Below are 16,233 nucleotides of genomic sequence, written 5' to 3'. Positions count from 1 at the left end.
ATGATAAGGTGACAACCAGTCCATGCCCAAACTAAGATCGAAATCAACTATACTGAGCAATAATAAATCGGCTATAGTCTCAAAACCACTAAGAACAATCAGGCACGACCGATACACATGGTCAACAATAATAGAATCATCCACGGGTGTAGACACATAAACAGGTGAACTCAGAGAATTATGGAATACACCCAAATACGAGGAAAAATAAGATGACACATAGGAATAAGTGGAGCCTGACACATGTGATAACAGAATCTGATACAACTGCCTCGGTCCTAGCAGGAAGGGCATAATATCATGTCTGGCCTCCCCCTCTAGGGCGACCTCTACTTGTCCGACCTCCACCTCTAGCTAGTTGTGTAGGTGGGGTGGTAGATACTGTTGTAACCATAGCTTGAGGACTTGATGGAGCATGCGGTGCTTGAGAAATCTATGGAGGTGCAACCCTTCTAAATCTGGGGAATTCCCTCACCACATGACGAGTGTCACCACACTCAAAACAAGCTCTCGGAGGATGTGGCTGTTGCGACTGGCTCAGGCCTGATCGACTGGACTGCCCACTGAAGGCACCCTGTACAGGAGGCACACTAGACACTAGCGATGTATAATAAGGATCATGGGGCCTAGTAGTGCCCGGAGCACCGCCGGCGGCTGGAAGTGCTGAATGAATAGGGTGACCCATATAACCTCTGCCCTGACGAGTTGTAGCTGGGGCACGAGTACCACTATAAGTGCCAGACTCTCGAGACCTCTTGGCATCTCTCTCCTCTCTATCCCGAGTCAGTATACCCTCCAACCTCCTAGCAATCCATACTACCTGCTGGTACATAATATCCATCTCCAACTCTCGGTCCACGCTCAATCTAATACTGAGGTTGAGCCCCTCAATAAATCGACAAACCCGCTCTCGAATCCTAGCAAACAAGGCTGGTGCATGCCTGGCAAAATCATTAAATCGAACCGCATACTCTGACACAGTCATAGCACCCTGGTGCAACTGCTCAAACTCTGCGCGCCAAGTATCTCTAAGATTCTGGGGAACATACTCCCTCAAGAACATATCTGAGAATTGAGTCCAAGTAAGTGAAGCTGCCTCAGCCGGACTATCCAACTTGTATGTGCACCACTACTGATAGGCCGCTCCTCTAAGTTGGAACGTAGTGAAAAATACCACTAGTCTCCGCAACACCAATAGTACAGAGGATACAGTAGCACTCCTCAAGAAAACCCTGGGCATCCTCTAACGCCAAGCCACTGAAAGTAGGAGGGTGGTACTTCTTGTACCTCTCGAGCCTGAGCTGCTCCACCTCAGAAGCTACTTCCCTAACCGCGGGATGAACAGGAGCTACCGACTGCATCGGTATGATCTCTGGAACCTGGTAGAAATGAACCTGCTGCACTAGGGTACTGGAATGGGAGTCTGTGCTCATCCCCCGACCTGAGATATGGTAGGAGCAAGTGGTATCAATCCTACCTGAGCCAAAATACTGAACATGCTCAAAAACTGGACTAAAATCTCCTGGAGCTCTAGTGCAGTGACAAGTGTCTCAGGTGCCTGTCCTCCAACTAGAGCTACGGGTGGCTCCTCTATAGTAGCTCGTATGGGTGCTCTCGCTGCACCACGTGGACGTCCTCGGCCTCTACCCCAGCCCCGACCTCTCGCAGCTCAAGCAGGGGGCGGGGGTGTCTGGTCATTTTATCCAGCTTTACATGTCCTCACCATATGTGAGAGAATAGAAAGACAGAAATTTAGAATCCGAAACTAAAATCTCGCACAATAAGGACTCAAAGAAGTGAAGCTTTTCCTAACAGTTCCATAGCCTCCCTAAGATAAGTACAGACGTCTCCGTACCGATCCGGGAGACTCTACTAAACCTGTTTGTGACACATAACACCTATAAACCTAGTGCTCTGATACCAACTTGTCATGACCCCAATTTCCCTCCGTAGAATGACGTGATGGCACCTAGTCTCTAAGACTAGGTAAGCCTAAATATTTGCGGAAAAACTGAATAATTAACTGAACTCCAATCTAAACACATAATATATAAATAGAAACTACGATTTAACAATTACAACTCCTAAAACCCGGTAGAAATAAGTCACATGCTTCTAAGAGAAAATACTAATAAGAATAATGGAAAACAACATAATAAGGATAGAGGTGGACTCCGAGGTCTCTGAACGCAGGCAGATATATCTTGAAGTCTCCACGTGCGGTCCAACTCACTGGTATCTGGTCTGGTGGGAAGAACTTAGATCTACACAAAACGATGTGCAGAAGTGTAGTATGAGTACACCACAACGGTACCCATTAAGTGTCAAGCCTAACCTCGGTAGAGTAGTGACGAGGTCAAGTTAGGGCCCTACTAGTTTAAAAGGTAAGCAAGGCAGAAGATATAGTAATATTTTGAAATGATCGAGAATTTAAACAACGAGAAGTTTCAGAAAATAACAGCACAACAAATAGAGGTAAACCACAGTGGCGCTCCCGAGATACCGCCTCATAGTCCTAAATGTAAATGTGCACGACAGGGGGGATCTCCCGAGTAAACGCCTCGTAGTCTCAATGTAAATATGCAAGACTGGGGGATCTCCCGATGAATCGCCTCGTTGTCCAAAAGTAAATATCAAGCAGATAACAAAATCGAAGGAACAACGAATTTATAGCGGGAAATCTTACAGTTACAGATTTAATTCAAATCAAGGGAAAGCAGGTAATTCAACTGAGCATGTTGCACAAATTGCAAGTAAGCGTTAAGGCACATAGACATGCGATACTAGGCTAATCATGATTACTACATATGCTAAGGCAACCCTATTAAGGAACTTAAGAAAAGACAACTCAGCAAGAACTGGATTAAATCCAAATCCTAAGGGGATTTCCCCCACTCAAGGTTAGACAAATCACTTACCTCAAATCTCTCCCAATCAATCAATAATGATTCCTTTCCCTCGATTTTCCGACTCTAAATGGCCCAAATCTAGCTGAAAGCAATTACATACCATGAATACAACTACAAGAAACTAATTTAAATAATAAATATATGACTTTAGCAAAGAATCGAAATATTACCTCAAAGAGTCGACCCGGCCCAGGTCTCGGAATCAGGTAAAAGTCACAAAATACGAACACTCATTTGATATCGAGTTCATCCATACCAAAGTTACTAAAATCTAACACCAAGTCGACACTCAAAAACCCAAATTTAACTCTCCAAATCCCTAGCCTCAAACTCCCAAATTCCACCTTAAATACACACTAACTAGGTGGGAAAATCAATGGGGAAACAAGATTATTGCTAAAAATAAGCACAAGGGACTTACCTCAACAAATACCTCGAAAATGCTCTCAAAAATCGCCAAACCCGAGCTCAAAATGTCTAATAATGATAAAAATCCCGAATCCTCTAATTAATAGAGTTTGCCCAGTGTTTCGCTTCTGTGGATCACTTGACTGCATTTGCGGTCCCGCTTTTGCGGAAAATACACATCTTATGCGGTTTTGCCCAGACTACCTTGCCTCCACTTCTGTGATCAACGTGCTGCTTCTGCGAGCTCGCACATGCGGTCAATCTTGCACAGGTGCGATTACACCATAGCTGGTGCCTTCACTCATTCTCACAAGTCCAAATTTACTCTGTTAACCATCCGGAATCCACCAGAGGCACCGGGACCTCAACTAAACTTACCAACAAGTCCTAAAATATTGTACAGAGTTTGTCGAGCCTTTAGATCTCATCAAACAATGCTAAAAATACGAATTGTGCATCGATTCAAGCCTAATGAACTTTAAAACTTCAAACTTCTACATTCAACGTTGAATCCTATAAAATCAAGTTCGATTGACCTCAAATTTTGCACAATTTTGCCAATTGAAGCTAAAATGACCTACAGACCTCCAATTCAACATCTGAACACGCTCCCAAGACCAAAATTACCCTACGGAGCTATTCGAACCGTCGAAACTCCATTTCGGAGTCGTCTTTACACAATTCAAATTACGGTCGATTTCTAAGACTTAAATTTCCATTTTTGGGGCTATGTATCCCATTTCACCCCGAAACCAAAAACTAATCCTCCCGGGAAGTTACGTAACCACAAAATTAAATAAGGGAGCAATAAATAGGGGTTCGGGGCTAACACTCTCAAAACGACCGGCCGTGTCGTTACCCTTACCACGCATATACCTGGGGTGATCCCACATTACCCTATTCCATATATGCCTAACAACACAATATAATTGAAAATCATTACTTTAACTGTGGTCCATAAACCTTGGAACCCAATTTCTAACATCCAAAAATCTTTTCAAGACCCGAATCTCACATCTACACACATTATAAGTCTGAACAAGCTATATTAAGCCTTAACCATAACCCAAGATATAATCACATAACATACTACACAACTCGCATACTCACAACATTATTTCCGATCACAGTAACTACTCAAAACCAACCAAGTACTAGTATTAAACCACACATTCCACATAATGTCGTTCCAAAACTTCCGTACACTGCCGATAATGAAAGAAACATACATGAACTCACAACCACTCACCAGATCAACATGTCATGGAGCTTTCCCTCGTTCAACAAGTACCATAGCCAATTATTTAAGCCGAATTCTAATTATTCTTCCAACTCGTTGTAATCAAACCTGATAGTATCCATTCTAGGTACAATGACCATATATCACAAAGCACAACTATTCTAGCTATTCCGGTGTAATCCTGACTTTTTTTTAAAATAAACAAATCAGCACAGAACATTATTTAAAACCAACTCATCAAATTCCGTGAGAAGAACATTTGTGTGTGCATGTGCACAATTTTCTCAAATTGCCCTGATCAGGCAATATCATAGCATGTAGAGGAAGGAAACAATTAGTCAGATAAATGATCAAGGAAACACGAATTTCACACGCTGCACAAATAAATCATGTGCTAACAATATAACTCGCACGGACAACTCACGTGCCAATAATATCAATATATGGATCTGCACGGACAACTGACGTGCTAATAACATAATCCGCCTGGTATAGTCCCAGGCCTCCAGTCCAACATATCATATGGGTGCATTTAAATAGGTATATGATGAGTAGGATAAGATTCTCATGTTCCTGGACTGGTATAAATGACATGCCAAAGCGTATGCATGTACAAAGTATGCTATCGTAGCTCAAATCGGAAATCTTTCATCACTGAGGAATTTATCAAGTTTGTTCAGGGATTTTAACCCCTATGTACCCTCAAACACGGCTCAAATAGCTTACACAATGTTACAGATATGAGAAACATCATAGCTTAAAGCTTAACAGCTAATTCTAGGCTTATTATAGCCTAAACGCAATTCGAGCATGGATAAATAGCCCTCTAAAAAGTCCTCAATGACTTAACCATAACACGTACTATTATCTAGTTAACTTGGACTCATCTTCACAGTCCGCAACCACGAAACAATTTACTTTTGAGAACTCCCAGTCCCAAAATTCATAGAACACATGAACCACCGTAACTGATCACAACTCCAGCACTCGAATGACAAACACATCCTTCATGCATGATCATCCCACTAGGAATACTTCCGTAATTATTCCGTGCCACATAGAAATAATTTGAATACCTGCCGTCTATCAACCAGGTGAGTACCGCAATACCAATGAACATCTGTAAGTCAAAACACAATGCGACTTCTGAAATGCACATCCTTCTCATGAATTACTGAGCAGTTATAACATTAATCTAAATATCTGAAACTGACCATGCTGTCCAAAATTTGTGACCTTCCATTCAAGACTGAACTTCCACCTTGTACATGTAAATCTTGATCTCACACAACATACCACATCTTCATGCCATCATGTGAAAAGCACGAGAATCTCATTATCAACTCTGAGTCACCAGTAAATTACATACTCGGTTAGTTAGAGACCTTCCATTCGCTCTCATCCAGGAGGAAATCACAATACACAACATGTTCCTCACACCGGCAGAAAATATTCGGCTCAAACCATGGTAGAAACCATCAAGAACACTTTGAAATCCATTTGCACATAACCAAGCTATCAGAACTGAATTACTCTAACTCGACCAATCAACGCAGGTCACCAAACACAAGAATATTGCCACCAAAACATCTGTAGAGCCTCACCACATCATAATTACCCCCCATAAATACCACAACCGAGACACCCACTCTGAAAAGACCTTATGTGAACTTAAAATTGTTCCTTTACCTTTCTTATACTGGAATGTAGAATCCCTAGTCATACAGAATTACCGAAAGTCTCAGCACCATCCAATGTAAATAACCAATTTTAGCAATATATAAATTTGAAAATTCTTAATTGCTACATATGAATCTTTAACCCTTTAGAACTTTTTTAAGAGTCATCCACTCTGCTCAAATCTAAATTGCACTGCCCAAATGGGTCAAAATACATGTTCCCCGTCAGCACAAAAACACTCAAAGAAGTGACTCCCACCTTATCGCAACCGAGCAAATTCATACTCCATGTGCACTACATCCTTCACAAATAACAACTCACTCATCCCAGGATTCTTTTTATATATACTCATAACATGCAATATAACCCATATCCAGGAATGTTCCTTACTCGAGTCATCCTCGATCTCAACCTCCGCAAGTCATGATAGATCCGCAATTATGCCTCAGACCCAAATAGCAGGCTCCCCCACTTGGCTCAAAGCCATAGAGTAAAACATCTAATAACTCTCCATTCCCATACTCTACTATTGCTATAATCCCGTACAGAAATTCAACTAAATCCTTCGTAAACTCATGTACCCTGCTGGTAGAAAAGAAACCCTCCACATAATATGATAGGGATCACACATCCGTAGATTGCTCAACAGGTCATAACCCACCTGCATAGCCTCAAACTTACATCTTTCTATACCCTTTTGCAGCCACAATTACTACGCAATCACTTAATATTCTTGAGTCTGAACTCATCAAAAGGACATGAGAATTTAATTTGTTCCACAATTAAACAAGATGAAGACCCTTCAACACACAAATTGAGACAGACACCAAGCACCCAATAGCCCATTTTTCATCATATTCAAGCCACCAGAACACATCTCGTTGTCACATCATACTCGTCACATAACCATTCAACCACTCAACGAGCCACAGATCCCACTCATTAGGGAACTACCGGACATATAAGTCCAAAAGCATATACTCGCACAACTCAGGTCACACATACCGATCCACAAAACTCTACTAGACACTTGCTAATGACTTGTAGAACTTATGAACCTAGGGCTCTGATAACAACTTGTCATGACCCAAAATCTAACTAGTCGTGATGACACCTAACCTCACCCGCTAGGTAATCCAAATAACACAATCTAATTCAATTAATATTAAACTGACTCTAATACACTCCCCAAGGATTGGTAGTACAAATCATGAGCTTCTAAGATTAAGAATTTACAAAGCTGGTGTGAAATAAAATACATGAACATATTTTTAAATCTAAAGCTACCAAGATCAAGAGGTAGCTATGAACGAAATACAGGTACATCTCCAATGCCACCTCCCACCATACGCAACAACATCGGCATCCAAAATATGCACATAAGGTGCAAAAGCGTAGTATGAGTATAACCGACCACATGTACTCAACAAGTAACAAACCTAACCTTAGGTTGAAAGTAGTGACGAGCTTGTACAAAGGTCACAGTCCATACCAATAGCCAGTAACAATCCATAACAATATAATTAAAGCAGCACATGTAATAACTCAATGATAAAATGCTCAGCTCATTTACAATTTCGAAAAATAAACATTTTTATTTCAATTATAACAGTAAAACTAAAATCTTTTGCCGAAGTCATCGAAAATATGAGTAAGTGTGAAATCTGTGATTTTTCTCAAAACTTTTAACAACAGATAAGAAATTCCATTATCAGATGGCATGAGGAAAAATGCTTTTCTATGTCTACATATCAAGTATGCATGTCTAATGTAATGCAAAACAGTGATGAACTCATGTACTCACACTCTCAGAGTACTCAATCTCACTGTCTAATATTTCCACCCATCACGCTCACTATTTAGCACACTCAGTCACTCGGCACTGTATCTGGAAGATCCAACCCAAATATAAATAAAATATAAATAAATAAGGCAACTCCATGCCCTGGGAAGATCCATCTCGAATATAAATATCAACTGCGCTTACTGTGTGGGCTGTAGACTTCGGAGGGGCTCCTTAACCGCAAGCGATATAATCTGCACGGACAACTCACATGTTGCACGGATAACTCACGTGCTATAGTATCAATATCTGGATCTGCACGGACAACTCATGTGCTACACGGACAACTCATGTGCAATAGTATCATTATCTGGATCCGCACGGACAACTTACATGCTATATAATAAGCTAATCTGGCATGCTGCGGCATACAATCCGATCCCATAATAATAAAGTATATAAAGCCAATATGGCATGTTGCGGCGTGCAGTCCGATCCCATAAATATCCTCACAATCAGGCCCTCGGCCTCACTCAGTCATCAATCTCTCCAGTCTCTTGGGCTCAAAATGTCATGACAATCAGTCCAAAAATAATAATATGATGTATCAATAATTAGCAACAGAGATTGCGATATGATATGAAATTAATGAACATGATTGAGAATGAAATTACAATTTAAACAAATAATTCAACAATAATATGACCTTTGTTTGTCTCAATAATAATGACATATAGCCTCAGCATGAATTTTAACATGATTCTCAGCTCAATTTCTTTAACACATGAAAGAACATGGATAATGCCAAGATTATTTGATTGCAAAATTCTACGGAATCAATTACGTCAAAAATTTCCACGGTACACGCCCACACGTCTGTCACCTAGCATGTGTGTCACCTCCAAACAATTCATATAACATGAAATTCAGGGATTCATACCCTCAGCTCCAAGTTTAGAAATGTTACTTACCTCAAACCGTGCAATTCTTTATTCCAATAAGTCGTTTCCTCGCGATTCAGCATCTGAACGTCTCGAATCAAGTCACAAATAATTTGATACAATCAACACGAGGTGTAGGAATCAATTCCATATAAAAATCCTATATTTCACAATAAATCCAAAAAGTTAACAAAAAGTTAACATTGGGGTCCACATATCAGAACCCGACAAAAGTTACAAAATATGAACGCTCATTCAACCACGAGTCCAACCATATTAAATTCACCGAATTCCGACATCAATTCGACCTTCAAATCTTCAAATCTTAATTTTCAATCCCTAGGCCCAAATTCTCGAATTACACCTCAAAAACACGTAATCTAGTCAGAATATTCGATGATAATTCAATATTATTGACTAACAATGATCACAAGTAACTTACCTCAAGATTTTCCATGCAATTTCTCTAAAATATTGCCCTAGGCCGTGTTCTTTCGCCCAAAAATGTTGAAATGAGCTAAAAACAAAACTGCTCAATAAAAACACTAATCTGGTCGCTAAAAGTCTATTTTCCGTCACTACAAGTCCATTTTCTGTCACTAACGGTTCGCACCAGAAACTACTTGCACTAGCAATTTATCTTTTCACTAAAAAGGCTCTAACTCCATCATACGAACACGGAATTCGATGATTCTTGTTCCTATGAGTCACAAATAATAATACGAACCTAGTCATTGAATCGAAACTCAATTAGGAGCTCATTTGCTCAATGCGATATCAATTTTTCTTGTTAAATTATTAACTCATGTTTCACGCTAAAAACCCAATCGTGACTTGATGAAATTATACCAAACATTCCAGATCATTCCTATAATTCATTACCAAACTCCCGAAAGTCTTGAAATCGAATTTCAATCTCTAGAACTAAAAATGGACCTTTGGATCATTGCATGCTTATGCTCAAAACACCAATCTCTTCCAAAAACTCTTCCAAAATTCATCTGAGCCCCATGAGACCCCAACCAAGTATACTAACAAGTCCCATAACATGACACGAACTTAGTTGATGCATCAAATTACATTAAACAACACTAAAACATGAACTGCACCCTAATTCAAGCTTAATGAAAACTAATGAACTTCAAATTCTACATTCGATGCCTAAACCTATCAAATCAAGTCCGATTGACCTTAAATTTTGCACATAAGTAATACATGACATAATGGACCTATCAAAATTTCCAGAACTGGATTCTGACACCGATATCAATAAAGTTAACTCCCAGTCAAACTTCTAAACCTTCCATTTCCAACTTTCGCCATTTCAAACCAAAATCAACTACGTACATACTCTTAAGTCCAAAATCATCATACGGAGCTATTGGAACCATCAAAACACTATTCCGGAGTCATTTACACACAAGTCAAACTTCGATCAACTCTTTTCATTTAAGCTTCTAAATAAGGATTGTTCTTTCAATTTAATCCTGAATCATCCGAAAACCAAAGACGACAATTCACATAAGTCATAATACACATTACGAAGCTGCTCAAGACTTCAATTTGTTGAACGGGATATAAATACTCAAAACGACAAGTCGGGTCGTTACAATTACCCATTAGAAAAATTCCTAAAAAGATGCAACTAGATAGAATTCAGTATATGATATGTTATTTGTTGCTTATGAATATCGATTATCTATTACCAACATGTTCAATCTGTTCACGATATGATAATAGATGATGATTTGGATACCATTTTTCATCTTATTCATTTTTTAGAAAAACTTTCTATGCTACTAAAGAATTTTCTAGGGTATATTATCCAACTATTTCTAGCATGTTAATTTATATAGCTGGAATTTTGATGTTATTTTTTGAGTATAAAATCAAAGAAGATTATAAAGACGATATTAAAATAATGGTTGATAATTTTTAAAAATATTTTTTTTCCATTCCTATTATTTACATTACTGTTGTTGTTTTACCTCCTCAAATTAAAGTTATTGGTGCAAAGACAAATGAACTTTGTTGCACCAACTAGTTGTGCCTCTTATTCTTCATCATCTCAACCTCTTTAAAAGACTACTGCAAATAGACCTTTTGGTGCTATTCAACAAATGATTAGTCAATCACAATCTTCACATATTTGCGATGATGAAGGAAATGAAGACTTGATGAAATATTAGAGAATGAACGAACAAACATTTTCAATTCTTTCAAGAATGGACCGAGATGTGCTAACTATTCAAGCTTCATCAGTAGCTTCCGAAAGGGCTTTCAGTGCAACACGATTTCAGCTTGGAGACCACAGACACTCCTTGGAAGAAGACACCTTGGAGACTACCATTTTTATTACAGAAGATCGTGGGTTAACTGGCACACAATCATACACAAAGCAAATAGAGAAGAAATATTAACACAAGAATTAAACGAGGTTCGGCTAAGCCTAATCCTCGGGGCAGAAGCAGTGAGAGTTTTCTACTATGAATAAGAAGAAAAATACAATACAAACTATATAATTCCCGACTACAACCCATTAATATAGATCCCAAATAGTCCCACACGTATAAGAGAAAGGTTTCCCAATTTAACAAGGAAAATATGTTTTCCTTTTCCAAATCTATTAGGACAATGGGTTTTCCTAAACCTATAGGGATTATTGGTTTTCTAGAAATACAAGGAAATAATTCAAGCCACAAATAACAAATCTTCCCCTAGGCTTGAATTCTCTTCATTAACAGGAACAATATCTCTCTACCTTGCCCTCAACCCTCGCAAGGGCTCTACCCACTGCCGCACATATCAACCAAGTCTAGGCAACACCTAAACTTGTTAAGAGACTCAATCTCTTAAGCCATAGCACTAATCTGTCATTTTGGTTCTGTACTCGGAATAGCTTCTAGATAGCTATAACACTCAAACACATCAACGGTCTGCAACTGCCAAAGCAAATCCCACAAGATTTGTATATACAAAAATATTCCCATCAACTACATTTCCAAACCTTTGTGGTCGGTTGATCACTCTTTTCTCTCTGCCTATTGCAATGTTATATGGTTGTTGTTGCGCAGGTGCATCAACATTATCATCTTGATCAATATTTTGCACCTCCTCCACTTTCTCTACTTTAGAACTACTGGGTTGAGCTAGTGGAGATTCAATTTCTAGCTCTATGCAGTCAGTGACACCATGATTTGTTTCTTCTATTGCCTTCTCCCTCTTACTGTCCAGTGAGGCATATTCATTAAATGTCACATCCCTACTGATAATTAGCCCTAGAGTCTTTTGATCAGTGTAGAATAACCAATAACCTTTCACTCCAGTTGCATACCCTAGAAATATGCACTTATTTGCCCTCGGCTCAAGTTTTCCCTCCCTCACATGAGCATAAGCAGGACAACCAAATATCCTTAAATTTGAATAATCAGTAGGCGAACCAGACCATAACAAGCTGTATTGATTGCTTCAGCCCAAAAATCCTTGCTAACACATGAGTGTGAAAGCATTCTTCGTGCCCTATCACAAAGCATTCTGTTCATACGTTCTGCAATACCATTTTGTTGTGGTATTCTGGCACAAGTGCGGTGTCTCACTATTCTCTCTAAATTGCAGAAATTATCGAACTCGGAATTGCAAAATTCCAACACATTGTCAGTTCGAAGACGCTTAACTTTTCTTTCTATTTGCCTCTCAACCTTAGTCTTTCATTTAATAAATGTTGGAAATGCCTCATATTTTATTTTAAAAAAATACACCCACACCATACTTGAGTAATCATCAATCAAAGTCATAAAATACCTAGCATCGCTCTTGGAGGGAACTCTGTTTGGACCCCACAAGTCTGAATGTATATAATCTAACTTGTCTCTGGTCTTGTGCTTGGCCTTCCTGCTAAACTTTACCCTTGTCTATTTACCAAACACACAATGCTCACAAATATTCAAAACTTGATTTTTGTACCCATTAAGTAAATTCTGCTTACTTAACAAAGACAATCCCTTACCATTATATGACCAAGTCGCAAGTGTCACAACTGAGACTGATTCATATCACTTTTCCCAGAAGCTACAATAGCTTCCCCTTCAACTACACTGGCCTGAAGATGATACAATTTAGAGTGCAGTTTATCTTTCATGAGTACCATGGAGCCTTTACACACTTTAACTATTCTCGTAGTGAAACTTATACCCTTGATCATCCAAAGTCGAAAGAGAGATCAAATTTCTCTTTATCCGAGGACCATGCCAATACTCAATATTTCTGATAATTCCATCTACTGGTAATGGATTATCATTTCTCATGTAGAGAGTCCCACTCATATACTTGTAAATTACACACGAATATTTGTGTGGACACATGTGGAAAGTAGCACCAGAATCAAGAACCAAAGAATTCTGCCCATGACTAGAACTCACATCACAGACTTCCCCTACATAGTCACTATCATCAGAATTATTGTCAGTGTCAACAATATTTGCCGAATTATCTATTTTCTACTTCCCTTTTTTCTCTTTCAGTTTAGGACAATCTCTCTTGTAGTGACCTTGCTCCTTACACTCATAACAGTTTTGCTTCCTTGCTCTAGACTTTGATCTAGCGGTTGACTTTTTCCTGTTAATGTCCTTTTGTTGTGTTCTTCCTCTACTCACAAGACCCTCACCCTCAATTCTACTGTCTAGAAAGTTCTTTTTCAACTCTTTAGGTTTTAGTGCATTACTAACATCTTCTAGTGAAATGATGTCTTTCCCATATAGCAGCGTATCGGCAAAAGTATCATAAGATGGTGGTAAAGAACATAACACAGTCAAGGCCTGACCTCACTCTCAATTTTGATATCCACTTTCTTCAGATCCACTATAATTGAATTAAACTCATCAAGTTAAGTTTTAACAGGTGTAGCTTCGTTTATACGGAGATTGTATAACTCTTTTTTTAGGTAGAGGTGATTTGTCAACGATTTCTTAGAATACAGATCTTCCAATTTCTTTCACGTTGTCGCTGCAGAAGTTTCTTCAGCAATTTCCCGAAGAACGCTATCTGTAACGCTCATGAAGATCGCACTCAAACCCTCTCCTTCATGTCTTCCTTCTTTGTATCTTTCATCTCTTCAAAAATCCTCATTAATTGCCTTCCATAACCATTGTAACACTAGGGACAATTTCATCCTAATCATCCATAGACTAAAGATAGAACTCCCACCAAATTTCACTACTTCGTACTTTGTTGAAGATGATGAAGACATCTTAACCCTAGATTTTATGTATAAACCCGAACCTTGCTCGGATACCAATTATTGCAGAAGATTGTGGGTTAACTAGCAAACAATAACACACAAAGCAAATAGCGAGGAAAAATTAACACGAGGATTTAACGAGTTTCGGCTAAGCCTAATCCTAGGGGCAGAAGAAGAGAAAGGTTTTCACTATGAATGAGAAGAAAAACATAACATAATATATATAATCCCCAACAACAACCCCTATATATAGATGCCAAATAGTCTTAAACCTATAAGAGAAAGTTTTCTCAATTTGACAAGGACAATAAGCTTTCCTTTCCCAAATTTATTACGACAATGGGTATTCCTAAACCTACACTGATTATGGGTTTCCTAAAAATACAAGAAAATAATTCAATCCACAAATAACAAATCTTCCCCTTCTCTGTTGCATGCGGTGAATCTCAAAAATTGACTCGTGGATCATGGCAATGGGCCACATGGAACTTAGTTCATGGGTGCAGACCCGTGAATCATGGTAGTGAACCACGTGGAACTTAGTTCGAGGGGGAGATTGTTGGGTGTACAAAAACAAAATCCCATATTGGTAGCTGAAAAGAATGGGAGCCTACATATAAGGTGTAGGGATATCTTAATAGTGTGAGGTCTTTTGGGAAAAATCGTGCGGGCTTGGACCAAAGAGGACAATATCACATCATGTTAAGAGAATATTTGGGTTAGTTTAGCCCAACAACTGGTATCAAAGACCAGGTTTAGCGCAACAAGTATGGAGATGGCAAAGTGATGGTGCGCGCATGTCACGACCTGGAATTTCTACCCTCGAGACCGTGATGGCGCCTAATATTTCACTTTCTAGGCAAGATGACGTTAGATGTAATTATTAACCATTTTAACAAATTTTCAAATATGATGACAATAAAGAAGCTGAATAGTCTAGAATAAGGTAAATAAACTAATAAGCGTCGAAATCCAACTATAAATCCCGGAACTAGTGTCACGAATAGTTGAGCGTCTAAGATACTACAGATAGTGATCTGAAATAAACATAATTGTATGAATCAAATAGACATATGAAAGAAGTAGAAGGGGACTTCAGGGCTGCAAACGTCATGTAACTGTACCTCAAGTCTCCTCTGAGTAGCTGGATCCGAGCAAGTCTACCGAATGTTGCTGGGACCAACTCGGGTATCTGCACAAGAAGTGCAGAGTATAGTATGAGTACACAATAATTATAATAATAGTGAAAAAGACAATAATATACACAATAATGAGAATAATGTACACAATAAGGAAAAAGACAACTCGGGTCACTTACATTAACTTGTACACAATAATGATAATAATAGCAGAAAAGACATGAATAGAAGTAAAGCAGGTATTTCATATCAATGAACGCAAAACCAACTAACAGAGAGTCCTGAATGACAAGTCATATAGCTCACCTTAACAACCTAGGCCAATCCAATAGTCATAATAAATATAACTTTTATCATTATGTCACTCTGATAGAGGAATACCGTAGGCAGTTTGAGCGTCTTCAGTAGGGTAGTATGACTGTTACCCAGTATGAGACTCGATTTGTACACCTAGCTCGCCATGCCATTATCTTGCTTCCTAATGAGAGGGAGAGAGTGAGGAGATTTATTGATGGGATCACTTTCAGTATCAAGTTACAGATGGCAAAGGAGATTGAAAGTTATATTTCTTTCCTGACGGCCATAGATATTGTTAGACGGATCAAGATGGTTCATGCTCAGGAGAAGGGGCTGGTGTGTGATAAGAGGCCTTATCATTCCGTTAGTTTTAGTGGTGCCTCATATGGAGGTAGGGGTACTTTTGGTAGGGGCCATCCTCCCAGACTATTTCATTCAGCGCTTCAGGCATCTCACAGTGCTTTAGGGAGTCGTGGTCCTTATGTGCCTCATTCTGGGTAGCCAGCCTACAGTGCACCATCAGCTCCTATTAGTGAACCTCCGATTCAGAGCTATCACTGTGGTTTTCTAGCCCATTCGGGTCATCTTCAGTAGCCATAA

General features: G+C 39.1%; 1 protein-coding gene across 1 annotated transcript; it reads right to left on the bottom strand.

Moving 5' to 3' along the window:
* Positions 1-433: 433 nt before the first annotated feature.
* LOC138901846 (uncharacterized) lies at positions 434-1,063 on the bottom strand. The gene has a single exon (XM_070189642.1). It carries the CDS (start codon positions 1,061-1,063, stop codon positions 434-436), a length of 630 nt encoding a protein of 209 aa, XP_070045743.1.
* Between the last annotated feature and the right edge of the window lie 15,170 nt (positions 1,064-16,233).

The sequence above is a fragment of the Nicotiana tomentosiformis genome, chromosome 11 (genome assembly GCF_000390325.3).
Source record: "Nicotiana tomentosiformis chromosome 11, ASM39032v3, whole genome shotgun sequence".
Classification (NCBI taxonomy): Eukaryota; Viridiplantae; Streptophyta; class Magnoliopsida; order Solanales; family Solanaceae; genus Nicotiana; species Nicotiana tomentosiformis.
The sequence above is the reverse complement of the archived record's forward strand: the minus strand, read 5'-3'. Positions and strand labels throughout refer to the sequence as shown.